Source organism: Meriones unguiculatus, chromosome 1 (assembly GCF_030254825.1).
Source record: "Meriones unguiculatus strain TT.TT164.6M chromosome 1, Bangor_MerUng_6.1, whole genome shotgun sequence".
Classification (NCBI taxonomy): Eukaryota; Metazoa; Chordata; class Mammalia; order Rodentia; family Muridae; genus Meriones; species Meriones unguiculatus.
The window spans coordinates 178,766,257-178,792,282 of NC_083349.1; the positions used below are offsets into that span (position 1 = coordinate 178,766,257).

Here is a 26,026-nt window from a genome sequence, read left to right on the forward strand (position 1 = left end):
TTTTCAGACAAATTAAGTATAAAAATGTTATCTAAGGTCTGCACTAAATAAAACAAATTAAGGTAAAAACATCAAGCATGAATTTAACATTATTTTACTTGTTTATCTCATTCAAGTAATACCAACTTAAAGCTGAAATCCATCAGTGTAGGCAGCTGTCGGGGACAGCTCAGTCCATAAAGTGCCTGCTGTGCCAATCACGCATGGGTACCTGAGTTTGGTCCTCAGAAACCCCCAATAACGCTAGGGACTGCAGGGCACTTACAGTCTTATTGCTGGGGAAGCAGAGACAGGACGAACCCTGGACCTTGCTGGCTACCCAGGTCGGTCTAACAGGCAAGCAGACCAATGACAGCCTGTCCCAAAATCAAGCTAACAGCCCTGGAGAAACAGCACTGGAGTTGTCCTCTGGCTCTACATATACATGTACATCTGTGCACATGTACACACATGCACACGTAAAACATATGCACAATACACACAAGGAAAAAGTCCAAAAGTATGTTCATAATGCCTCCCAGAGAAGTTGTTGCTCACTACGACATTTAGTATCTGAGATCATCCTTTAGCATGCAAACATGGACACAGACACAGCTGCTCTTCTATCAGCTCTTAACTTGGAGAGCTGTGAACCCAATTAATCCAGTCTTTCTAATTGCTGTTATTTTTTGAGACAGTCTCACTGTTCCGGCGGCCATGAACTCGCTATTCTCCTGCCTCATCCTGAGTGCTGGGATGAGTGTTAGTTACTGTGCCGCTTTAATCTACTCTTTCTCAAAGCCATCTGTCTTTTGCTTTACCCTCAGTTCATACACACCTAGTTTGTAGATGGTTTATGAATTTTCAGAGTCTTACAAATCTCATATGGCACACAGGTTATTTCCTTAGATAAATCCCTAAAAACAAACTGGCTGATCAAAGGTTATACACTTAAATCTTGTAATACATATTTATAAGTTTCTACCAAACAGATTTTACCAAATTGATGCTGAAAACCATGAAAAAGCCATTCTACTGTATCTATTTTATGCCATGTATGAATCATCAATCATTAAACTTCCTGATAATGAAATGTATTTTTCATATATCCTTTTAATTTCTACTTTATTGCTACCAATGACATTGGTCATATTCTCATGAATAACTTACTTATGTCAAGTACTCTGAAGAATCACCTGATAAAATTATTTGCTAATATTTTCTATCAGAATTATTATTTTTCTTAATAATTTATTCATTTAATTTTTGTTATTTTTTAACACAAGGCCTGTAGTCCTAGAGCCTCCTATGTAAGCTCAGGCTGGCCTCAAATTTGTAGAAGATCCTCCTGCCTGCCTTCCCAGTGTTAGATTACAGATGTGTCCCACAGAGCCAGTTTTGTTTGTTTGCTTGCTTTTGTATCTTTGTAATTAAACAGTGCTCTTGGATTGGGGAGATAGCACAATGGATAAGAGTGCTTGCTGCCAAGTCTAGATCCTGTAAAAAGCCCGGTGTGTGTGGCTTCCCAGGCCTGTATGGGAGCACTAGATGGGTTTTTTAGGGGAAAGGACAGAAGGGAGAAACAGAACAATTGCTGGGGCTTCATAACTGGAAGCCTAACAGAGTGGGTGGGGCGCAGTGGGCAACGAGTTCGATGAGAGACTCTTAGTCAGGGAATAAGGCAGGCACTGACAGAGGAGGCCTACATGTATATATCATATATATACACACAAGAGCTCTTTACAAGAAAGAGTATCATGTTCTTAATACTTTTAAATACTTTGAAGAAAGTTCTCTTGCCGGGCACAGTGACACACGCCTTTAAACCCACTGCTTGGGAGGCAGAGACAGGCAGATTGTTTGAGTTAGAGGCCAGCCTAATCTACAAAGTGAGTCGAGGACAGCCAAGGCTATACAGAGAAACAAGACTACACAGAGAAACCCTGTCTCAAAAAAAAAAAAAAAAAAAAAAAGGTACTTTTAGGTAATCAAATTAATCAAATTATTACCTATTATAGATTTCTGAGAAATCTATTCCTCTTCTAATGATCACAGTTCACAGGGCTTGGGCTGAGGATATAAAGTTCGGCTGGAAAAGTGCTTGGCTGAAAGGCATGAAGCCCAGAATTTATTCCCCAGGACCATTCAAATTAAGAATGGTGATGAGCATCTGTAATCCCAATACTTAGTAGGCAGGGAAATCAGAACTTTCTGCCCAGCCTAGGATCCATGAAATCTGACCTCAAAAAAAAAAAAGAATCCTCAAGGCATGTTTCTGGCAGAAGTCTGTGTTAGTCACATTCTTAAAACTAATTTATACCGTCTCTGCTTATATACTACACACTTTTTTCTTCACCTGTTCATCTTTTGCTTTTTTGCTTGTTCTTGTTTTCCTGGTGCTGGATATCAAACCCAGGGCCTGGCGTATGCTAGGAACTCTATACCAGCATCTTTGAAAAATTCATCTGCAACAATCATCAATTTGCAAGTAATAGCTCACCAATACAACCCTATCTGTATATTATGAGTATTTCTTGCTAACAGATTAATTTGGACAAAAATGAGTTTTAAAAACTGAGTACTTTCCTACAAGAACAAAGGTGACTCCATTTATATAGCCTTTTATCATACCTTTCAGTAAAGGGTAATGCTAACTTTAAAACAAATGAAGTAAGTTTGTATAAAAGGCAGAGATCTGGTTTTATAAAAATCTAGGTGGAAAGGGTATAATATAGGTGACATATGTTGTACAATCCTATCACGACTTCCACAGCAGACTTTGCTTTACCTTGATGATTCGATCACCTGTTTGCACTCCAGCCCGCATGGCCGCTCCATCTGTGTAAGAAATGAATTGTTTAACATGAGCTTCACTGATGAGTCTTTAAAGAGAAGTAATGTAATACAAGTTAAAAGACGGGCTGGAGAGTATGGCAGACTTGGGTCCAGATCCTGCTTCTACCACCCACTGTGTGTGAGTCAGACTGCTTTTATGATTTTCTTAACTCGGACGCTCAATATTATCTATAAAGTGTTATTTCCTTTAATATATACTATTATCTACCCGAAATTACAGCATCCAACACCAAAAGAATCCACTTATGACAATAGCAAAAAAAAAAAAAAAAAAAAAAAGATTGTCATTTGGGACAAGCATCCATACCTGCTTAATCCACTCTATTAAAACATAACTTTATGCTACAAAGAAATCAAGTTGTAGAAATGTCTGTTAAGTGATGGCATGGAAAATACCAAGAAATTGTGTGATTTTGATAACTAAAGATGAACTGTTTTCTTTCTTTAAAAAAATTTCACCTGAGGCAAATTAATTTTATAACCCCACAAACAAGCATAGTATAATAGTCCAGTCTGTATAATTCTATTCTGGGCAAGAGACATTATTTAAGCTTTGTTATGCTTACTCTGCTTTCTAGAGACAAAAGTGTTTTTTTGTTCTTGAGATAGGGTCTCACTATGGATCCCCAGCTAGCCTGGAACTCACTATGTAAACAAGGCTCCACCTGCCTCTGAAAAGATTAAAGTCATTTACAACCACACCTGGCAACAAAACTGTTTTCTAAAATGCCTTGCCTTCTTTGACAGACTGTACGAAGACTGGATTATCTCCACTGACTGTCAGCCCAAATCCATTGTCATCTTTCTGGATGATCACACAGCGTTGAACAAGACCTGCAGAACAACCACAGAGTAAAGGAAGGAAGAAAAAAAACAGAATGAAAGACAATGATTATGCATTAGTGGTGAACTGTTTTCTATCTAAATAAAGGTAACTCGTGAAGCCCCTACCCCGTAAAACAAGCATAAGAACATCACAAAGCACTATGGGTATCAGTGTCTCATGAGAGTAGACTATCACGAACAGCTCCAATAAACTGAAAGGACGGATTTTGAGAGATGAGACAATTAGGAGGAAAGCTAATTCTCAGCTATGCCATTAGTTTATAATATAAAATCCTCCCCCTTGGCTCTGTGCTTTAACTGGTACTTAACCTAAGAATGAAATATTATAGGCTCTTTGGTTAGGAACATCATATGGAAAATTCCAGGGAAATCTACTCTTAATATCAGAAATATGTTCTCAAGAAGGAAAAAAACCGTAGAAAGACAGGAGGTATGCACAGAATATCTGTAGCTGGTCTCCAAAAAGCTAAGAAAAAGGGGAAGAATAAGGAGAAAAATTTCATTCAAGAAAAAGAGAAAAGTAGGAAAAGAAAGTTACATGTAAACTCAACCATTTCTCTCATCTCCACCACATACTTAACTGATTCATTCTATCTAACAATAAATGGAAACTGTGAAGGTGAGGTAAGGGAAAGGCCAACCCTGCAGCCCAGAGAAATGGCACTTGCTGCTCTTCCCAGCACTATTGTCAGGAGGCTCACAAAGCCTTGCACTCCAGCTCCAGTAGATCTAACACCCCTTCGAGCATCCATGGCGTACCCACACATATGTGGCATACACTTATACAGACATACACACACATATACAGAAGAAAAAATATTTTAAGATGAGAGAAAGAAGAACTAGGTCAAAGAAAGAGTAATGTCCCAAAGCAGAGCTCTCATTAGTTCTACTTTATTAAATACTATACCTCAAGACCCTAAACTCTGAGTTAGCCAGAGACTTAATCTATGCTTTTAGCTTTACAGACAGAGCAGTTTATCAAAAGCCAAAGTATATGACATGTAAAAAACACAAAGATAATGATGGTTAGAAAATAAAAGCTTCTAATAAAGAGTTTATATAATAGATCCAATCTTTTACTAAGTCTGATGTATAAATATATGTGAAAGTTGCACATTAATGATGCATTCTTGTCATTTTATACTCTTTCTGATGACAGTGTGATCATGTAAGCACACTAATACCAAAAAGTGGAGAAATCAAATCTCTACATATAAAGCATAATTCTGAGGATGTACCCTAAACAAAATGAAATTTACAAAACAAATAGGACTGAGGATACAGTCCAATGGCACTGATTTGCCTGCATGCACAAATCCCTGAACTTCATCTCTAGCACTTGGTCAGGAAGCAGGAGGGGTTGGCACAAAAACAGGCCAAAGACCTAAACATAAGACCTAAAACTTTAGCATTAACCATGGTAGCACCCACCTTTAATCCAGTCTCTATCTGGAGACAGAAGTAGGAAAACCTGATGAGTTCAAGGCTAGCCTGGTCCACATAGAGAGTGCTAAGCCTTCTTAAACAAACAAACAAAGAACAACAACAACAACAAAAAATTTTTAAAAAACTAAAAAAAAAAAAAAAATATGATGGTAATAGAACACACCTTTAATCCTAGTAGTCGGGAGGCAAAGGCAGGAGGATCTCTGGAGTTTGAGGCCAGCCTGGTCTGCAGAGTTCCAGGACAACCAAGGTTGCACTGAGAAACTCTGTCTCAAGAAACAAAAAACAAAAACAACACCTAAAATACTTAGAAGACATAGGAGAAAAATTTCAAGACCTTAGCACAATGGTTCTCAACCTTCCTGATGTTGTAACCCTTCATACAGTTCCTCATGTTGTGGTGACCACCAACCATAACATTATTTTCCTTACTATTTCATAACTGTAACTTTACTACTGTTATGAATCCTAAAACAGTGTAAATATCTGATCTGATATGCAACCCCTGTGTGGGTTGTGACCCATAGTTATTTTAGGGGATAAACACATATTTTGTAAGACACAAAATGCACTATCAGAGAAAAAATTTCTTGAAGAAGACCTAGGTTCAGTTTCCAGTACCCACATGGCAGCTCATAACCTCATGTAACTTCAGTTCCAGAGATCAGGCACCCTCTTCAGGCCTCCAAAGGCACCAGGAATGTATGTGGTGCACAAATAAATGCAGCCAAGACACTCATTCACATAATATAAAAATAAATTTTGAAAAAAAAAAAGGAAATTTCTTCTTTAAAAGTTTAATTCAATAATGAATGTCAGATTAAAAGGAATAAAATACTTAAATGAACATAGGAAAGACACACCAATGGTAAAAGGCACATGCAAAGGTACTTAACATCTGCAACATTCAGGAAAGTCTGAGTTCATACCAGAATGGATCTACTAATACACCAAGAAGAATGGCTAAAAATGAAAAGACTAAGCACACCAAGTGTCGGCAATGATACAGGGTGACTGGAATTCTCTTAACATAATTGGTAAAACAATCTGTAAAATTCCTATAACTGTATGAATACCCAGGGACCATGCATGGTTATAACCTAGAGTCCCTGCTGAGATGTAGCCCATGGGAGCTCAGTATTGATGTGGGTTCCCTAGTAAGGGGAACAGGGACTGTCTCTGGCATGAACTCTATGGCTAACTCCTTGACCTCCCCAGCCCCCCCCCATTGGAGGAGCAGCCTAGCTAGGCCACAGAGAAGGGCATTGCAGCCAGTCCTGGTGAGACCTGATAAGCTTGGGTCAGGTGGAAGGAGAGGAGGACCTCCCCTATAAGTGGACTTAGAGAGGGACAAGGAGGAGATGAGGGAAGAAGGGTGGGATTGGCAGGGGGCTACAGCTGGGACACAAAGTGAATAAACTGTAATTAATATAAAAAAATAAAAAATATTTTAAAAGGTATGAATACATTTACATATAAAAACAACTCAAATTCCTATCAACAGTTAAAAGGAAAAATTGAAGTCATACAATGAAATGTTATCTTGGAAGAAAGAGAAGTTTTCAAAAAAAAGGAATGCTTTTACAAATACAACAAACATGGATGGATAACAGAAATATCACACTAAACACAAAAGTCCACATGCTACAATTCCGAGAAAGAGCAAGAGAAGCTCACCCACAGCAGCAATAAGCAAATGAGCAATCACCCAGAGAGAAGCAGGAATGACTGCAGCGAGAAACAAAGGAACTTTCTGAGTGATGCACATGATGTATTCTCAATTAGCATAATGGTTACATGAGTATATTCAGTTGCCAAACTGCTTCAAACCGCATAGTTAGAAAAAGTGTAGTCTCATTTTTTGTAATAATACACCAAGACCAGCTTTCAACATTAGAAATGCTACAATCTTTCAATTCCACTAACTACTAAGTAGCAAGCTGTATTTGTTTCCACAAATTCATCAGTCATACAAAACACTAAACTGAAAAGAAGGAAGAATAAAAAGAACCCATCAGAATTCAACCTTTTTCTTTCAAATGTCTATGGATGTTTTGCCTACATGGATGTGTGCTGTGTAACTCCACCATGCCCAGTGCCTGCAGAGGCCAGAAGAACAGGAGTCAGAGGTGGTCACTGAACTGACATGTGAGAGCGTGGAACTGAACCTGGGTCCTCTAGAAGAGCAGCAGTTTCTCTTCACCAGTGAGCCATCTGTCCCAGAATTAGTGTCCCCAGAATATTTTAAGATGTGATGTGTTGTTGTAATCCAAGAGTTTGTGACAAGAAGATGGACAAGTTCAGGGCCAGCCTAGGATATATAGCAAGATCTTGATTCCTGCTCCACCACCACTCCAAAAAAGGATGAAAAGGGGGTTGTGGAGGCCCCTTTATTCCCAGAAAGCTAAGCAGAAGGCTTGTTTTCAGTTGTTAGGAAAGAGGATGGATTCAATCTTTTTCACCTGTTGCTTTTTGCAGAGGAACTGAGTTTGGTTCCTAGCACCCATGTGGGCATCCATGATCTCTTCTGATCCCTGATGGACACTCACACCCGTAAAATAATAAAATAAAATAAATCTGAAATAAAATTTAAAAGGAGTAAGTAGCATTTCATAGGAACTTTCAGAACCTGATGCTTGTTTTTAGAAATATTTTCTGTGGCCGCCTCAACAGTGCTCAAAATTTCAAAATAGTTTTGAAAATAAAATATTTTCAATAATATTTCAATAATAGTTTAAAATAAACATCAACTACTTCCCAATTTTTGCACACTGTCTTATTACAAGACCTAGTAAAAAGGCTGCTTCTGTGTGTAGCATGAGCATGTGTGTTTATACATGTGTATACATGTGGGAAGGCCAGAAGACAGTGCCAGGTATTTTCTTCAACAGCTTTCTGCATTGCTTAAGAAATTTCTCTCACCCAGCCCAGAGCTCACCATTCAGCAAGACTAGCTGGCCTGTGAGACACAGGGTCCTCCTGACTCTGCTTCCTTAGTCTTTACAAGTCACTAATATACTCCTACCGTTAATACCCTCAAGGCAGAAACCCAATTATGTCTTTGTGTTTGTTTTTGTTTTAAGACAAGGTGAACTATGGAGCCTAGGCTAGCCTTGAACTCCTGATCCTCCTGCCTTTACCACCAGAGTGCTGGGATTTCAGGTCTGTACTAACATGCTCCAACTACTTTTTGTTTAAACAAGGTAATTAGCTTTGAATAGGGAAAAGATTGTCAAAGAGCAGAGCTTCTTATTATAGGCAGCTTTAGAAAAATGAGACAGCAGGAAATCCCCCCAAAACAACTATCTTTAAAGGTTTCCTAAATGCCCAGACTGAGAGCTTTTCCCTGATAGCCTGTTAGAAGATGGAGTCTATAGACTCCCAGTGCACCCTCTGTTTACTCCTAAAACTCATTAGTGCTCCCCACAGACTGTATTTGTTTTCGTCTCCTCACTCTTACATGCCCAAGGGTAGACAGGGATGCTCCGCTGGTTCACAGTCTTCTATCAGAACCCAGTGTACAGGCTACCTGCTACAAGAAGAAATTCTTTAAAAATTGATTAGGTAATTAATGAAATTCCAAAAAGTGGAAGAGTCTGAAGAAGGACAGAAGCTCAGAAAGGCAGGTAAACAGACATGGGAAGAAACCAAAGTGCCCACCACGCGCTGTTAACTTTATAAAGATGCACAGGGCCCTAAAAAAACTACTAAGGTCCCCTGTGCTGAGATTCTGCAGAAGAGGCAAAGCCTGCTTTTTTCATTTAAGTGGCTTCTGCCTGACACACCACCTCTTTTAATTGTTGTTTGGGTGTTTGAAGTTGTCTGTTTTTCTGTGATGCTATCTCACTATGTGGCACAAAATGGTCTCACACCTGCAATCTTCCTGAGCTCCCTGATACACCTGGTTTTTTCATTCTGTATCAAAAGGAGATTTAAAAAGCAAAAAGAAAAAACTCAAGAGTAAAGAAGCAGCAGAATAGTGACGCACACATCATCTTCTTTGCTCTTCCCCATCTCTACCACGGCACTACTCACTCTTAGTAACTCTGAGCACCTTCGGAGATGAGGACGTAGCTCAGTGCAAGGGCATGTACTGAGCAGGCATGAAGCTCTGGATTAGGTACCCTGCACTCTCCCCACCAAAATTTCTAACTGCCAGTCTGAGACTCTGATGTACTTTAACATGTAAGAATTGGGCACTGTAGAAAGCAAGTAAGTCTTACAACACAGCCAATTCAGAATCAACTGAATCCAAATTACCAGTACTATTCTGTCCTAGGATCCGTGGATTGGATCTGCGATGATAACTGATAACTGAAACATTCAACATTCAGAAATCCAGGGGCTGGAGAGATGGCTCAGTGGTTAAGAGCACTTGTTGCTCTTGCAAAAGACCTGAGTTCAGTCCCCACATGGCAGTTCACAACCACCTGTAATCCCAGTTACACAAGCATGCATGCAGACAAAACACTTATATACATAAAATAAAATAAGTCTAAAAAACTAGAAAAAAAAAATCAGAAATCCGGCCTCTCAAATGCTCAAATCTGGTGTTACCCTCCACTCAAAATGAAATCAAAGTCAGGGATGGTGGCTCACACCTTTAACACTGGCATTCAGGAGGTAGATGCAAGGTTGGGTCTCACAGTAAACCCTGTTTCAAATAAGTAAATAAATAATTTTTTAAAAATCAAATTATTCTAATTCTTGAGAGAAATAATCTACTCGCAGAGGAAAAGTTTGACTCACTTTAAAACAGAAATTTCTTCTGTAACATTGAAATCCTCTACACTGGCTAAATTATCTCCTTGGGGTATTTTGGGGTGAGAATAGCTCATTTTTCAATAGCTGGTTCCCAGAGGGTGGTACTCTTTGGGATGGATTAGGGGGTGTGGCCTTCTCTGACAAGGTGTGTCACTGGGAGAGGGCTCTGAGGTTTCAGAACCATCAGGCCACTCCCAGAGTCTTTGCTCTGCTTCGTGGCTACAGGCGAAGATATGAGCTCTCAGCTACTGCTCCACTGCCTCCAGGCTGCCATGCTCTCTGCCATGACCTGTCATGGACTCTGACCCTATGAAACTGTCAAGTCCCAAATCATCTCTTTGTTCTGTAAGATACCTTGGTCATGTATATTCTCACAACAGCAGAAAGGTGACTAGGACACACATCCTTTGTTTTAGTAGCTTTACTTAGCACTAGTATGTAGGTGCTGTGAAAAGTATAAAAATACTAGGAGTTCCTGCATTCAAAGGGGACATTAAAATAAGTTTTAAAACAATGCTGACATGCGACAAGGCACCAGGGTGTAATAGGTTATTTCTAGGGTGCAAAATAAAAATCGAATTCTAATTATAAAATAGCCATTTTCTGTCATGTACACTAATAAAGGCCTATAATCCTAGCACTAGGGAGATGGGAAGGAGCAAAAGGATCAGGAGTGCAAACCCAGGCCCGTAGTGAATTTGAGACCAGAGTAAAATACACGAGACACTGTCTCAACAAAAATTAAAAAGAAAAAAACAAAATAAAACAAAAGCACCAACTCTAGCATTTATCACTTTAAATCTTCCGGATTTTACTGTATACACAGTCAACCATTTGTTTTGCTGTTAGACCTCTTACTATCACACAAACTCTGAGTGGGTTTACATGGCCGTTGTCTCTTAGGTACAAGCTATATTCTAGCATTCTGTATGAGGACAGGCAGATGAGGACCACAGAAGAATAAAGCAGCTCTTCACTGACACTCAGCCAGAGAGGAACTGTCTCACTCTCTCATTCTTAGTGATTACATACAGGGTTGTTTTGTTTTCAACCATAGCAATCCGCTTTTCAGTGCATATGGAGAAGTGTTAACTATAAATTTTACCAGTATGTAAAGTGCCACAGCACTTCCCTCTCTGTTGGTCTGGAAACCATGTTCAGTTTCTGCTTAACTTTGTCTTCCTTTCCATACAGTCTGCAAAACAGGTGACCAATGACACTAAATGAATCTAATTCTTTAAATGAGAATGTGCCTTTAAAATACTTTAGATTATTTTTATCACCTGAATTTAAGCTGAGCAGATGGTATACTGTGTAATGCTAGAACTCAGGAGGATGCAGAAAAGTATTGCAAGTTCAATGCCAGCTTGAGTTACGAAGTAAAGAAACTTTGTCTCAAAATAAAGGGGGGTGGTGTCAAAAAGATGGTTCGGCAGGTAAAATTGCTTGCTCCAACCCTCACAACCTGAATTCAACCCCTGGAACTCACATAGTAGGAGAGAAGGACTCCTGCAGGCTGCACTCCATACCCATACTGTGTACACACACAGGCATGCACACAAACAGATACACACACACACACACACACACACACACACGCTTTTTATGTACTGTGGGACTAAAGAAATGTCTTGACGGTAAAGCATGGTAGCTGTCCAATCATGAAGAGAAGAGTTAAATCCCAGCACCCCTATCACAACCACAAAAATTGTAAGTTCAAGGAGTCCAATAATCATTTCTGGCCTCTTGAGTATCCTCATGTGTACAAACACTCACACAGACACAAACAAAATAAAAACAAATCTTTGAAAAAAAAAGGTAATAAAAAAATTAAGTCTTAATTTATTTTCCACAAAGGAAATTTAAATACAGCCCAACCATTTTTAGTAAAAAAAAAAAAAAAAAATTCATAGCCCTGAAGATTATTCACAGCAGGAAAACTACTTAAAGGCACACTGATGAGTGACAAACCTGGCAAAATTCCAACTGTAACAATTTAATTCTCCATCTGTCCTTAATTAATACCTCTGCTGACAAAGTTTTCTATATTTCCTGTCTTGATTATTTCTTCTCAAAGATAATCAGCTGTGTCAGGATTATTCTCTCAATGAAATTACAATTCAATGGTCTCTCAAATTTGCATATACATTATCCTTTCCTAAGTTGTACTTTGTCATAACAACAAAAAACATGGTTTCCTAATATAATGTAGACATGAAAACTGCTTTTTGTTGTTTGCTTTCCTGTTTTGAGACAAGTTTTGCCAGGTGGCCCAGGAAGTCTGCTCTGAACTACCTGTGGCCTATGCTAGGACTGCAAGCTCACACTGCCACGCCCACCTAAGACTGAATCTACTCAACAGTAACTACCAGTGATAGCATTTCCAAAGTGAAAAAAGCTAAGCCTCTGTAATGCCTTGCAGGGGGGAAAAGGTAGCAATGAAAGGTCTAAAAATTGTTGAGAAGGCATTTTTAAGTTTTACTATAAATTTATTCCTGAAAAAGGGTTACAGCTACAGTGCCAGATAGTAAAGTTAAAGAAAATGAAGTATTAAACGTGTACGGCAATATGCTAAGCCTTCCATACTACATTTGCTTTAAAAAGCATGTATTAGTCTTTCTTCACCTTTGATTTTACTGCATGACCAAACTTCTCTAAGTCTCACCTCTGAAGAATTAGCTGCAGGGAAGGGTGTAGAGAAAAACCATGTGCAACCTAATAAAAACAGCTCAGTTTTCAACTGCTGCCAGACATACGTGTTTTATGAGTAAGACCTCTGATAATCCTCTGATTAAGAAGCTTCTGCATTCTAAATGCACAAAGCTGCCAATATGAGGAACTTCAAGCTCCAAGTACACTGACTTCATTCTTTTAGATGTTCAACAAAACCAAATCCCTTTTCTAAGCTACATTTTCTTCTCTAAAATTTTTTGGAAGGGAAGAAAAGAGCCAATTAAGATGAGTCGAGAGTTTATTCCATCAATTCTCTCTACTAAAATACATCATCTTGATTTCAACAATCATTCATTCAAAACTCACTTCCAAAGAGTCAGGCATTCTGGGATATGCAACAATGAATACAGATGCAAGCAAACAGAGCCAGATGCCAATGTTTAGAAACAGCGATCGTGAGGAGGCAGTTTTTTACTCGAAAAAAAAAAATTGTGTTATTTTCTGTCTATAATATAATGTTCCCAAGTATATATACATTGCAGAACAGATAAATGTAGTTAACTAATCAAAGTTTTCCTTTATATGGTATTACTATTCTGTAAGAATACTTAATCCACTCTTTTTACAGGTCAAGAATATAATCCATCTTCCTACAGCATGAAGGAAAACAGCTATCTCCAGCTTAGTCCTCCTGTCTAACTATGATGTATCAGTGCCTGAACTGAGCCTTAGAGGATAGATAGGATTGGAAAGTACAGAAAGAAAACTTAAGTACTCAATACAACAGGACATGCACTGAGCAAAGTGAGATGGACAGGGCGGACTCAAAAAATAAGCAGCTGGAAGGCAGCCTGCTACTCTGGGGCAAACAGAAAACTGGGGCAGGATGAGAAACTGGAAATGAAGTACAGTATCTTATAGTATCTTATAGTAACTACTTGTATTTTCTTAGCAAGTGAGTAACCAAGTCCATTATTTTAGTAATATTAATCTGCCAAGTCAAAACAGACTATAGAAGACACAAAGGATGGTAAAATCAACATGAAACTAAAGTGATAAAAAGTTATTAATTTAAAGCTGGATGTGGTAGCGGTCCCCTTTAATCTCAGCACTTAGGAGGCGGGACAAGAGGCAGATCTGAGTCTGAAGGCAAGCCTGATCTACAGAGCAAGTTTAGGATAGCTAGAGCTATACAAAAAAACCCTGTCTGGAAGAAAACAAACAAATAAACAAAAAAATAAAATAAAATAAAAAGCAAAGGTTGTGAATCTATTAGAATAGTTTAATGATAGTGCACGCCTTTAATCCCAGCACTCAGGAGGATCACTATGAGCTCAAAGCCAGCCTGGTTTACAAAGTGAGTCCAGGACAGCCAGAGCTATTACACAGAGAACCCTGTCTTGAAAAACAAAACAAACAAAAAAAAACAACAACAACAACAAAAAGAACTTAAAAAATTAAAAAGTTTAATGACATGATAAACACTAAAGAAGGTAGTGGGGCTGGACCAAAGAACGAAGAATAAAAGAGTGATAAAGGCTAGGCTAGGTGGTGCATACCTTTAATCTCATCCCTGGGAGGATGAAGTTGGAAGTTAAGGCATCCTTAACTACCTAGAGAGTTTTGAAGGCAGCGTGGACTATATGAGGCCTGCTGTAAGAAAATGGAGAGATAGAAGGGAGGGAGAGGAGGAAGCTACAAGCAAGGCTTACTGGTAATTGTTTATTATCCCAGCACTGGACAGAGACAGGAAGAGTAAATTCTAGGCCAACCTAGGCTACATAAAAAGACCTTTTCTCAAGAAAGAAAGAAAGAGAGAGAGAGAAAGAAAGAAAGAAAAGAAAGAAAGAAAGAAAGAAAGAAAGAAAGAAAGAAAGAAAGAAGAAAGATGAGCTGGAATAGTCTCAGTGCGTGCAGTACAGGTATGAGTATCTAAATAAAAGCTAGTGCACATCAGTAATCCAATGCTAGGGGGGTGGAGTCAGGAGGATCCATAGGGCTTGCTTAGCCAGCCAGCCTAGGCAAGCTGGTGAGCTCCAGATTCAGTAAGAGCATGTCTCAAAACACTAAGGTAAAAAAAACAAGCAAAGACAACAACATTAACATGTACACACACACAAGATTATGAGCACAAACACATCTGTGCACACATACGGAAGCATAGGCACAAACATACATGCACACACATACAAAAACCTGTAGGGTTAAAGTGAGCTACCAATCAAATAAACAAACAACTCAATAACAAAGAGGAAAAAATCAGATCAAAGAAGTGTTACAGAAAACAGGAAAGGTTATCTGCACTGCTGAGTGGTTCAAAGGAGGTATACACAGAGAACTTAATAGGTTCTCAAGCAGGATATCTTGGGCCACAGTGTGTGTGCTGAAAACAGAATTCAAGTATGAAGAGAAAAAAGTAAAAAGAAGAAAAATGAGTTGTGGGAACACAGAAGGTTCATGTGGAATGTTCTTTGCAAAGCTTAGGGGGCAGAGAAAACTTGGTGGGAGCAAGAATCAAACAAGAGCTCTCCTTTTAAAGATATAAGAATCATGAATGAGAAAAACATATGACATTTCAAAATCATTCTCTGAAATGCACAAACCATAGCCAAGTACAGGATGACCATTTCTAATCCAAAATTTTGAATTCTAAAATATTCCAAAATCTGAAACACCTTGAATGCCAGCATGATATCACAGTAGAAAGCTCCACATTGACTTCATAAGCTTCAAACCACCCAAAGTTATTTAAAAAACTATACCCTCAGACTATGTATATTTAGTATATATATTATGTATCAAACATAAGCAAAGTTTATGTCAGAACTCCAATTCTACCCCTAAAAATATGCTGCATATATACTAGTATTTCAAAATCTAAAACACATCTTGTTTCAAGCATTTCAGAGAAGGGATGCTTGTGCTAACAGTGTGCTTCTAATAGGGTCTAAATGTTCATATCCCTTCAAAACCTGTATGTTGCTGCCCTAACTCTTATGCTGCCCTAACTCTTAATGTGATAGAATCTGGAGGCAGGCCTTTGAAGGTAGCTAGAGTGAGAGGAGATGGTGAGGGTGACAGAATTTACAGAGACGTTAGACTGCTTATATCCCACAGTAACCCACAAAGTTCTTCATCACAGTGTTAGAGATATTCCTATCATTTCAGTACTCAGGAAGTTGACACAGTAAAGAGTGTGAGGACAATCTGGACTACATACTGAGTTCAAGGCCAGCCAGAGTCGCATAGTAAGACTACAACAACAAGGCACAGTGGGGTGTACCTGTAAGCCCAGTACTCGGGAGGTGTGCTGCTCCTGTCACCAAAAACCTATATACAATGGAAAATCGGGCACACTAAAGTTACAGTTCAGAAAATATATCCATACACTATTTGTAATAGACTCAACAAGTACAGGGGACAAATAGAATTTTGACTAGACTACACTGAGAAGTTTTACAAGGAAAGCCTCTACAAAGCAAACCTCCTTTCCTCTTCAAATGAACAGAGTCTATCTAGCTCTCAAGCAGCTCTAAGAAGGGCAAAAAGTTTGAGGTTATTTGAGTGACATCTGTTTTGAGTACCCAACTAAAGAATTTTAACCAAGAGAAGAGAATGTCCACTCTCCACAGCTTGAAGTAGACTGATAACAAGTCACTTGCTGAGCAGAATGTCCCTGGTTGCTAGGACTCCACTCAGTAATATCCCATCTTCAAACTACTCTGTCTCCCTAGAGCGTATTCTTCACCTAAGCTAAGTGCACAGTCTGAAGTACCGCTCCAAACACTGTTCACAATGAGAGAGGCCAACAATCGGCTGCTAGCTGTCTTAATTAGCTCATCCCTCTAATGAGTGTTTATTGGGGAGTCATAGTTCAATTCCTCCAACAACAACAACCAAAAGAAGGTATTTCAAGGGTTCTCAAGGGACAAATGCATTGAGAGGCCACACCCTATTCCCTGAGTACCACTTAAAATGCTTCTGTTACTACTTAAGCCAATGACATGTCTGGACTAGTAAAAAACTATCATTCTAAGAAAAATATTAGTACAATATTTTCTGTCATAGTCCTAAATCATTAATCCTCATCCAACATGAGCAAGCTCCTAACACACGGCAAAGATCTAAAAACACACGGTGAACAAGGTAAACCGCAACCCTGAAAAGCCTGCTGGGAAGAATGAAGACACACAGATAGTGTTCACATTCCTCAGCAAAGAAAAACTGCAGGAAGCACCTTACCACAACAGAAACATGGACGATTAAAAAACTAGTTTGGAGGAAAGAAAAGCATAAACTTGACCTGCCACAAGGCCTGGCAAACATGTCCTTTTGCTCATTACAACAGAGGAAAACATGAGCATGTACCTAACATGAAGCACTAACTGCGTCAGAACCAAACACAAAGGCTTCAAGGTACTGAGTTGTATCAGATGCTAGAAGGCAACAATTCCCAAACATTCTCAAGGACAATTAATCCTATATCTTTTTCTCCTCACAGAAGGCTACGTAAGAAAGATTTACACCTGAGTGACCTTCCATCACGGGCCTTGGCTCTGGCAGAGAAGACTTCCTCTGCTTAGCCTTGTTCCAGACGCTGCCTTGCCTTCTCTTTTCTGAATAAGCTCCTGGATAGCAGGGCGTGCTGGCGCACATGTCATCCCAGCACTCGAGAAGCAGAGGCAAAAGGACACGGCGAGTCTGAGGTCAGCTGAACTACAGAGTGTGTTCAGGGCTGCCGGGGGCTGACAGGAAAACCCTGCTCCAAAAAGCTTAAAAAAGCAATGAGGAAAAAGCTATATGAACTTCATAAATAGTTTGTTGTATTTAGAAAGACAGGAGCGTCTGGAAATACTCATGTTTTCATCATGTATTATGAAAGCTCAACATTCAGGTTAAACTTACTCTTCATGAAGATTATTTTTTAAAGGTATTTTGAAAATTTCCTATTCATACTAAGTTTCTGGGAAGCTTACAGGAGGGACAAATGTTTTAAGCATGAAAATAAAATACTTAAAAATATTTGCAATTAGAAATACATTTTATAAGAATGACTTATCCAGGTGATAAACCAATTAAAATTTTTATAAATAAAAGATACACAAAAATTTCAAAGAACTGCTAACACATTTAAATGATGCCAGAACTATTCTTATAGGAAATGACTGAGCTGCCGAAATTCCACATATTCCAAAAGCTATGAAGGAGATCAGAGAAGCAGGCAATATTTCACAGCCCATCCGTGCTATTCAGGAGCCTGACCCCACTTTCCTAAGATAAACAAGGAAAAATACATAATATGGCCTATTCTCAACCTACCATGTTAGTTTCTAGTCATCTTAAGCTTCCATACCACAGGCCACATCGAACCCCAGGCTCCCTTTCCCTGCAGGAGATCATGCCATGCAGAGCAGACAAGAAAGGCTGCAGTTACCAAAAACACAATGAGACAGCATGAAGCAAGCTGCAAAGGTGCAAGGCCGCATTAGCTAATCAGCTTACCATAGATCTCCGATCTACTCTCCTCTGAACTAGACTTTGTCTTCTTGGAGGAGCTATCTGCACAAGAGCGGGAGAAAAGGAGAGATATAGAAAATATGGAGACCAATGTAAGGGGGAAATTTCATGGGGATAAAAGAACGAGTCATGATCAAGTTAAATCGTGCAAACATGAAGTATGAACATCACAGATGATAGCACTTAGAATAGGCATGAACAGCACAGGTAATGACATATGGAAGAAAAGACAGTGCAATAAAAATACAAACAACAACACATGGATAGTCTACACAATGTATCACCTGAGAATTGTAGAGATGAAAAACACTTAAAGCTATACTCGGCTCTCTGTGAAGCAAGTACCTTTTTGAGAGACCTGTCTTTGGAAATGGTCACCTCACAGACAAGTGTACAGAACATGTCTAACAAGACTAGAAGGACTATGGCATTTTCATGAATGCAAGACACAGTGACCATTGTTAAAGACAACAACTAGCTATAGAAATAACTGAAAGCCTTCGGCCCATGCCCTGGGCCCTGGCTGGGTATCTGAAGTACAGAGCTCTCTCCTCCTTGGATCTGTGGCATGGTACTGCCCCCACCACACCACCAAAGCTATCTAAAACTAACTGTTTCATTTCTTTACTACAACCCAGGATGCAAAGCATTCTACTCATTACTTACTTCCTAGTTCTCCCTTCTTAGATAAATGCTTATGATACTTTCTCAAAATTGAGAAAACTGTTCTAAAAGTAGAAAAGATTTCAATTATTCACAAAAAAATACTCTATTAAATACTTAAAATTACATTTGTAAGTAAAAATGTCTGTAAGAAATACATTTATGCATCTCAGATTGTTGTGTTGTTCATCTTTTGCCACAGGGACATACAGCTAAACAAAATAATACATGTTTAAAGAACGTATGTAAATTTCTAGTAAAAAAAAAACTACTGAGCACTATCTACAAAGCAAACACTAAGATTCATGAAGAAAGAAAAAAGCAGCAGAATTCAATCTTGTGCACAATATTAAGAAAATAAATTACACTGGCAGACATAAAAATTCTAGGGAAAATCAGCACAATGGAGTCTGCAAGACAACCCAGTCCAGAACACTTGAAGAAAAGGAAAAATGTCTGCTGGGCATTGACGCACATGCCTAGAATCCCAGCACTTGGGAGGCTGAAGCAGGACGATCACAAGTTTAAAGCCAGCCTGAACTACAGCAGAAGACTCTATCCTGTCCCCATACCTAAAAAATGGTGGGAAGACAAAATAGGGGATTTCTACTCATTTATTTAAAATATGGCAATCATAAATTTTTCAAGTTGCACTGCTGCTAGTTATTCAATTCATAACAATCATAGCTGAATTTTAAGTGAATGAAGAAGTTCCCAGTGGAACTTCAGTTTATGACACACTAATGCTTATACAATCACTCATCTTGATTCTGTGCCCTCAGTCTCCAATCATGACATCACTACTTCTGTGACTATCCCGAACAGTCCCACAATGATGCATCCACTGTGGCATGTACAATGCTGAGTTAAACATGCATTCATTCCCGCAGACTGCAGCAATATTATACAACTACAGGGTATGAGAGCGCTATGATTCTGAACTCCACTTTTCTTAAAACATTCTTTGGAAGAACAAGAGTATTTTACCTGTGGGGTCAAAATCATGTGATGTACTGCGCTCAACTTTCTGTTTCTTATCTGTTGGTGACTCTCGGTTCAAAATACTTCCATGCCTAAGTTAAAACAATTAAATATTTAGTGTTAAAAAAAGCATACCAATAAAACTTTATAAAAAAATTACACAAATGCACCTTTTAATGTGTGTGTATGTGTGTGTGTATGCTGGTACCCACAAAGGTCAGAGAGAGTATAAGGTACTTTGCAATTGGTGTTACAGGATGTTTTGAGTTGCCCAATGTGGGTATTTGAGACCAAATTCTGGTCCTCTGCAAGAACAGCAAGCACTCTTAATCACTGAGCCATCTCTCCAGACCCCAAACAAACAAACAAAAATAGGAAATAAGTTCATCTTACATAGCATAGGCCTCTATATTTTTCAAAAAGTTTTAAAATTCAATGTATGAAGCCAGGCACAGTGTCACATTCAGGGAGGGAGGCAGAGGCAGGTGAATCTCTGTGAGTTTGAGGCCAGCCTGGTCTACAAAGTGAGTCCAGGACAGCCAAAGCTATACAGAGAAACTCTGTCTTGAAAAATTCAACATATGCTATATATACGACAGTCTACGTTCTTGGTTATAAAAGGGCCTCAAGCAGTAACTTTATTCTTAAAAATAACTGCCTGTAGTTTACTGATTTTTACAGTTCCATTTAACAATAAGAAAACAGTGTCCCCAAAGAATTCAACACATTCTCTGATACATACTGTAGTCACGCTGAAATCATTACAGAAATATAACATATGTAAAAACAATTTATAAAAACAAACCTACTTATTTAGTCAAGGCTTGCTTCAACCCTGACTTTATAAGCACAGGCATAGGCAGAGCAGAGTATTTTCTATGGTTTTTCCTTTATTGTCTTAAAATAATTAAGACTAAATCAGTGCCAAAGTTCATTAAAGGAGGCAACAGTCACTCAACTGACAACACATACCCAAACTAGCAATCCATTTTCACCTCCCCAAGCAACTTACAATTCAAAACAGGCACAGATTTTAAAATTAAATTTCTTCATAGGGAGTGACCTTAAAGTGTCAATTTGAATAAACTTTTTAAATGCTTACATTAAAAACACTGAAAATATTATCAAAACAAGGCTGTGTTCCAGAAAAAATATGCAACACCTGTTGTATTTGAAATCTGTGAAGCATTATGAAAGTTTGTACTACTTAAATCCACGCTCTCGAAAAACCACAAAAATCCCATAATTTCAAAGGAATGCTTCTAATTAAAGCTCAACTCCAACTTCTGTATAAAAACAACTGAACAACTTACCTTATAGGTTTTTTGAGGGGAAACCTGAAACAAAAGGAAAACAAAAACAAATATTCATATTAATTTAAAAGATTCTGTTATTACAGCTACCGACTATGCTAAACCAGAAGGTATTATAATCTTATGCTAACTTTCCCAAAACAAGACAACAATGAGGTTGAAGGTCACATTCAGTTTTTTCAAGCTGTTCTTTGAATCTTATTCTAATCTATTTTTAGCTTCCATAACAGAAATTCTGATAAAAAAAAAAAAAAACTTCAGAGTATTACCAGTTACTAAAAATATGTTCCTAAAACAAAGGGTTCATTTTTGCTTTGCTTTGCTTTGTTCTTCTGGGGTTTCATAACATTGCTTCCTGGTTGTCTTTTTTTAAGTATTATAAGCATTTTAAGTATTTTTATAAGTATTTTAAGTATTATGGTGATACAAGGCCTCCTTCAGCTTGGGAGGTAAAGTCAGAAAATTTCCAAGTTCAAGGCTAGAGTGGAAGATATAACAAGTCCTGGGCCAGCCTGGGCTACAGAGTAAGATCTTGTCTTAAGAAGGTGGTGTGATTTGATTTTTCTGTTTGGTGTTTTCTTTGGGGATGGGGAGAGTTGAGACAGGGACTCCTTAAATAACCCAGGCTATCCTCAAACCCACGATTCTTCTGCTTTGTACTCCATGGTGCTGGATAAGAGGCCTGCACTACCATCCCTAGCCAGAGGCTTCTTGGTGAGAAGCAGATGCTACAAGCATAACTATAATCTATTTATCATTGAGGCAGTCTGGTTTCCAAACAAATCTTACACAAATTCACTTTAACTCTTATTTCAAAGAGTTAAACTGATCCACAGAAAGTCAGAGCATCTACAAACCTCCATGATAAGGGATGATGTGATAACCTACAGACAGTGGAAATCGGAAAGGCACTGTGGAACGACAGGGCACTGTTCCTGAAAACGGGTAACCCTAAGAGGACAAGCCAGGAGTACGTGCTCCTATGTCACCTGATAATCATTTTGGGGGAAGGAGAAGGAGGGACTGGGAATAGGTTTTTTCTTTATCAACAAATATAAACTGGCAGAGAAGGACGTTCCACTGAGGGCCTGATAAGGATACCAACAGCCTGCAGCCTATCAACCGAAGGAACCGCTTTGCTTCTTTGAGCTACAGAACCCTGAAGAGCAGAACAAGGCAAAACATATTCTTTGTTTCTACAATAAACCCCAGTCACCCTAATCAATGCTGCTTACTGTCAAGATGTGTAGCACCCAAGGGATTCTGGCAAAGAATTCTAGAATTTTCCAGACAGCATGACTGTTAAGCTTCCTAGACTATTTCCTTTTAAAATAAAATAGAAAAGAGTTGGGCACCATGGCACATGCCTTTAATTCCGGCACTCAGGGAGGCACAGGCAGGCAGATCTCTGTAAGTTTGAGACCAGCCTAGGCGACCAATCAAGTCCAGGATAAACAAGGCTACACAGAGAAATCCTGTCTGGTCAGGGCGGAGGAGCAAGAAAATAGGAAAGAACAAAGAGGAAAGAAATGGAGGGGGGAGTACAAGAACAAAGACCACAGGGCAATACCTCACTATCCACTTACTATATTCACAAAGTACAGAAAAAAAATTCACAAGGTTTTTTTTTTTTTAATTTTAGTAATGATTATTTTTTATTTTACATGCATTGGTGTTTTACCTGCATGATGTCTGTGTAAGGGTGTCAGGTCCACTAGAACTGGAGTTATAGACAGTTTTCAGCTGCCATGTAGGCACTGGGAATTGAATCCAGGTCCTCTGGAAGAGGAGCTAGTGCTCAGCTAGTGCTGAGCCATCCCTCCAGCCCCCAAAAAACTCACAACATTTGAAATCACAGCAGTTTTTCCCTAATGTCCAAATTCTATTTAAAGCAAACAAGGTAGATGGTCCTGTGTTTCAAGAAAGCAGGGGGAGCAAACCCCGAGAGCAAGCTAGTAAGCAACATGGCCTCTGCATCAGCTCCTGCCTCCCTGCCCTGACTGAGTTCCTGCCCTGACAATGCTCAATGATGGACGCGACATGGAACTCTAAGCTGAAGTAAACCCTTTCCTTCCCAAGTTGTTTATGGCCACAACGTTTCATCATGGCAATGGAAACCCTACGACAATGGCTGTATCTCAACTGTTCATACCAAGCACCAACAGAATCACAGGGAGGAGGGAAGGAACCTTTATCTCTAAAGTCTTAGGAGAAGGAAAATCAGTTCATCTGAACTCACTTTCAAATCACAGAGCACTGAGAGGCCCCACGCATCAGTGTTGCACTTAGCACATCAACACCCAGACTTTCAACTGCAGCATCATACGCAAGCTCAAAAAACAAAGGGTTGACCAAAGCTCCCAGGAAGGGAACACAGGGAGCCAGGAAATTATACTTAGCTCCTATGTGCTCTAAAGATGTTTTACAATTCCCTAGAATTAAAGTAATATGAATCTACCTATGCCTTCTGGAAAAATAAAAAACCCTTTTGTAGAAATTTGTAGGTAGAACCCTAATGTTATAGTGACTATACAGATTCCATGTTATACTTACACTTTTTAAAGAAAACAAATTATAGATAAGATTTTTGCCTACATACGGAACCTGAGCTGGTTCAGCATATTTTTATAAATACTTGGAATTTAAGACGCTATATGAATATAAAAGATATTATCATCACAATTAAACATGGTGCCGGGTGTGGTAGCACACACCTTTAATTCCAGCACTCAGGAGGCAGAGGCAGCCAGATCTCTGAGAGTTCAAAGCCAGCCTGGTCTACAAAGCAAGTCTAGGACAGCCAGGGCTTTGCTACACAGAGAACCCGTCTCAAAATAAGGGAGGTAGGGGGGCGTACACAAAATTGTAATGTAGATGCCCGTGGCCAGAGCTCAGATGAGGACATCAGGTGTCCTGCTCTACGACTCTTATTCCTGACAGGTCAGGATCTTTCATGGAACCTGGAGCTAGACTGGTAGCCACCAAGCCCCCAATGATTTTCCTGTCTCTGGCCCCCACCCAATACAACGCTAGGAATACAGGCATGCTGGCCATACCTGTATTTTCACTTGGTTGCTAGGATCTGAACTCAGAGCACTCTTAATAATGAGCCATCTCTTCAGCTCAACTACCGCTTTTACAAATACACGTTCCAAGTCCATAGAGAGCATTTTATTAGTTTCTTCTAAGAAAACTATTTCGTTAAAATACATACATATATATATATATATATATATATATATATATACACACACACACACATATATGAAACACTAAAAGAAATTGTTAAGTTTTGTACTAAAGAGGTTTGTCTTTGAGTTGGGTCAAATGTTAGTTAACTCTCAATCAGAATCAACTACTTTTATCACAAACCCATACTTTTCTGTGAAATCTAAATGTTTCAGGCTTTCAAACTATCATATGAGAAGAGTTCTCTAATTTTATGGAAGAAATGTAAGAAAATTAGCATCATACATGTCATTTCATACTTGTTCCTACAAAGCTGTTTCTGTTTAATTTTTTCATGTGTGTATATATGCATGGAGAAAAATAGAGACAGGCAGATAAGACAGACAGAGAGAGAGCACACTTTGGGTGTCTCAATCACTCTCCATTTCATGTACTGAGACAGTCTTTCACTAAACCCAGAGCTTCCCAATTCCACTTAGTCCAGCTGACTAGCTTGGTTGGGGGATCGTGTGTCTCTGCCTTTGGAGAGCAGGGATTACAGGGGACCCTTTGCCTGTCCTTTTATTCTATTCTGGCAATTTTAGTGTGCCAATCCTACTTGCACAAGCTATTTCCCCAGATGTGTTTGGTTTCATTTCACCCTCACCAGAGGAAGTGAAGGTGGGGGAGACTTAATTATGCAAGAAGATACTGTCGTCAGTAGTAGTGGCCCTACACAGCACGAAGGGGAAGCATGCAGGGAAAGGGTTTTAACTCCTCTTGTGGCACCCCAGACCTGTGAACTGCTGATGACAAAAGTCAACTCCGCAGGCTTGTCTCAGTCTCTTGTCTGGGAGGCTGAGATAGAAAGATTTGCTGTCGCATAAGGCCAGTCTAGACCTCCACAGCCAAGTCCTCACACTACAGGGTGATCCTGCCTCAAACCGAACAAAAACAAAACAACAAACTATAAGGTTCATTTGAAATTTGTAGACCATTACTTCTATTCTCTCCCTTAGCTGCTATAAATGGAGCTTATTCTGATAGACTTCATACATAGACTACAATGCTAATATTACTAAACAAAGTCCTATATCACATACTAACGTCACATAACAGTCAAGAGGACCTTATTCCCAAGAGACTAAGAAATGAAACTGTCCCTTTCCCAAGATGTAAAGTCTCCTATGAAGCAAAGCCTCTCCACTCTATAACATAATGGAATTATTTATTTTTCTCTCTACCTGGACTTCACACATAGTACAAAAGTCCTTTTATAAAAATTAAGGCATACTAAACATATCAACTTCCATCAGCTGGGCCCGGTGGCACATGCACTGTAAGCCCAGCTAACCAGGAGGGTGACCTGCATCATTTGAACCCAGGAATTTCAGACCAGCCTGGAACTATTGGCACACTCTTTCTCTAAACAAACAAACAAGACATTAAGGTATTTTACACCAGTAAATATTTCATTGAAGCACTGGTTTTAACGTAAGACCCTGGGGGCTTATAAGAGGTCTACCATGGATGAAGAGTACCAACAGGACTCTAAGTTCCCCATACATCGGAGTGGGGAATTTTTAGTTCATCTAGAGCTTCCAAACAAACAAAACTCTGAAAAGGAGAGCTCTCAATACTTTTCATTACTAGGAACTGAGCACCACAATGTAATTCTTTATAGGTTCAAAGTATCTCTTTTGTAATATGGCTGCTTAATCAATTTAGGTTACTTTGTAAATACTTAGCCTAAGTACAGTTTTTCAGCCCAGGGACAACACTATAACAAGCACACACCTTAACTCCAGGCCTAAACT

General features: G+C 39.0%; 1 protein-coding gene across 4 annotated transcripts in view; it reads right to left on the reverse strand.

The window, feature by feature from the left end:
* Arhgef12 (Rho guanine nucleotide exchange factor 12) overlaps window positions 1–26,026 on the reverse strand; it is a 131,656-nt gene that overhangs the window by 63,343 nt on the left and 42,287 nt on the right. For 2 of the 4 annotated variants that reach the window (XM_021636912.2, XM_060372158.1), the window contains exons 2-5: window positions 21,042–21,065; window positions 19,735–19,820; window positions 3,571–3,669; window positions 2,768–2,817 (exon numbers count right to left, since the gene is read on the reverse strand). In XM_021636912.2, the coding sequence (XP_021492587.1) occupies window positions 2,768–2,817; window positions 3,571–3,669; window positions 19,735–19,820; window positions 21,042–21,065 (259 nt within the window). Of the gene's footprint in view, window positions 1–2,767; window positions 2,818–3,570; window positions 3,670–18,069; window positions 18,127–19,734; window positions 19,821–21,041; window positions 21,066–26,026 lie in introns of all 4 variants that reach the window. The other 2 variants (XM_021636911.2, XM_060372163.1) reach the window with 2 other exon arrangements.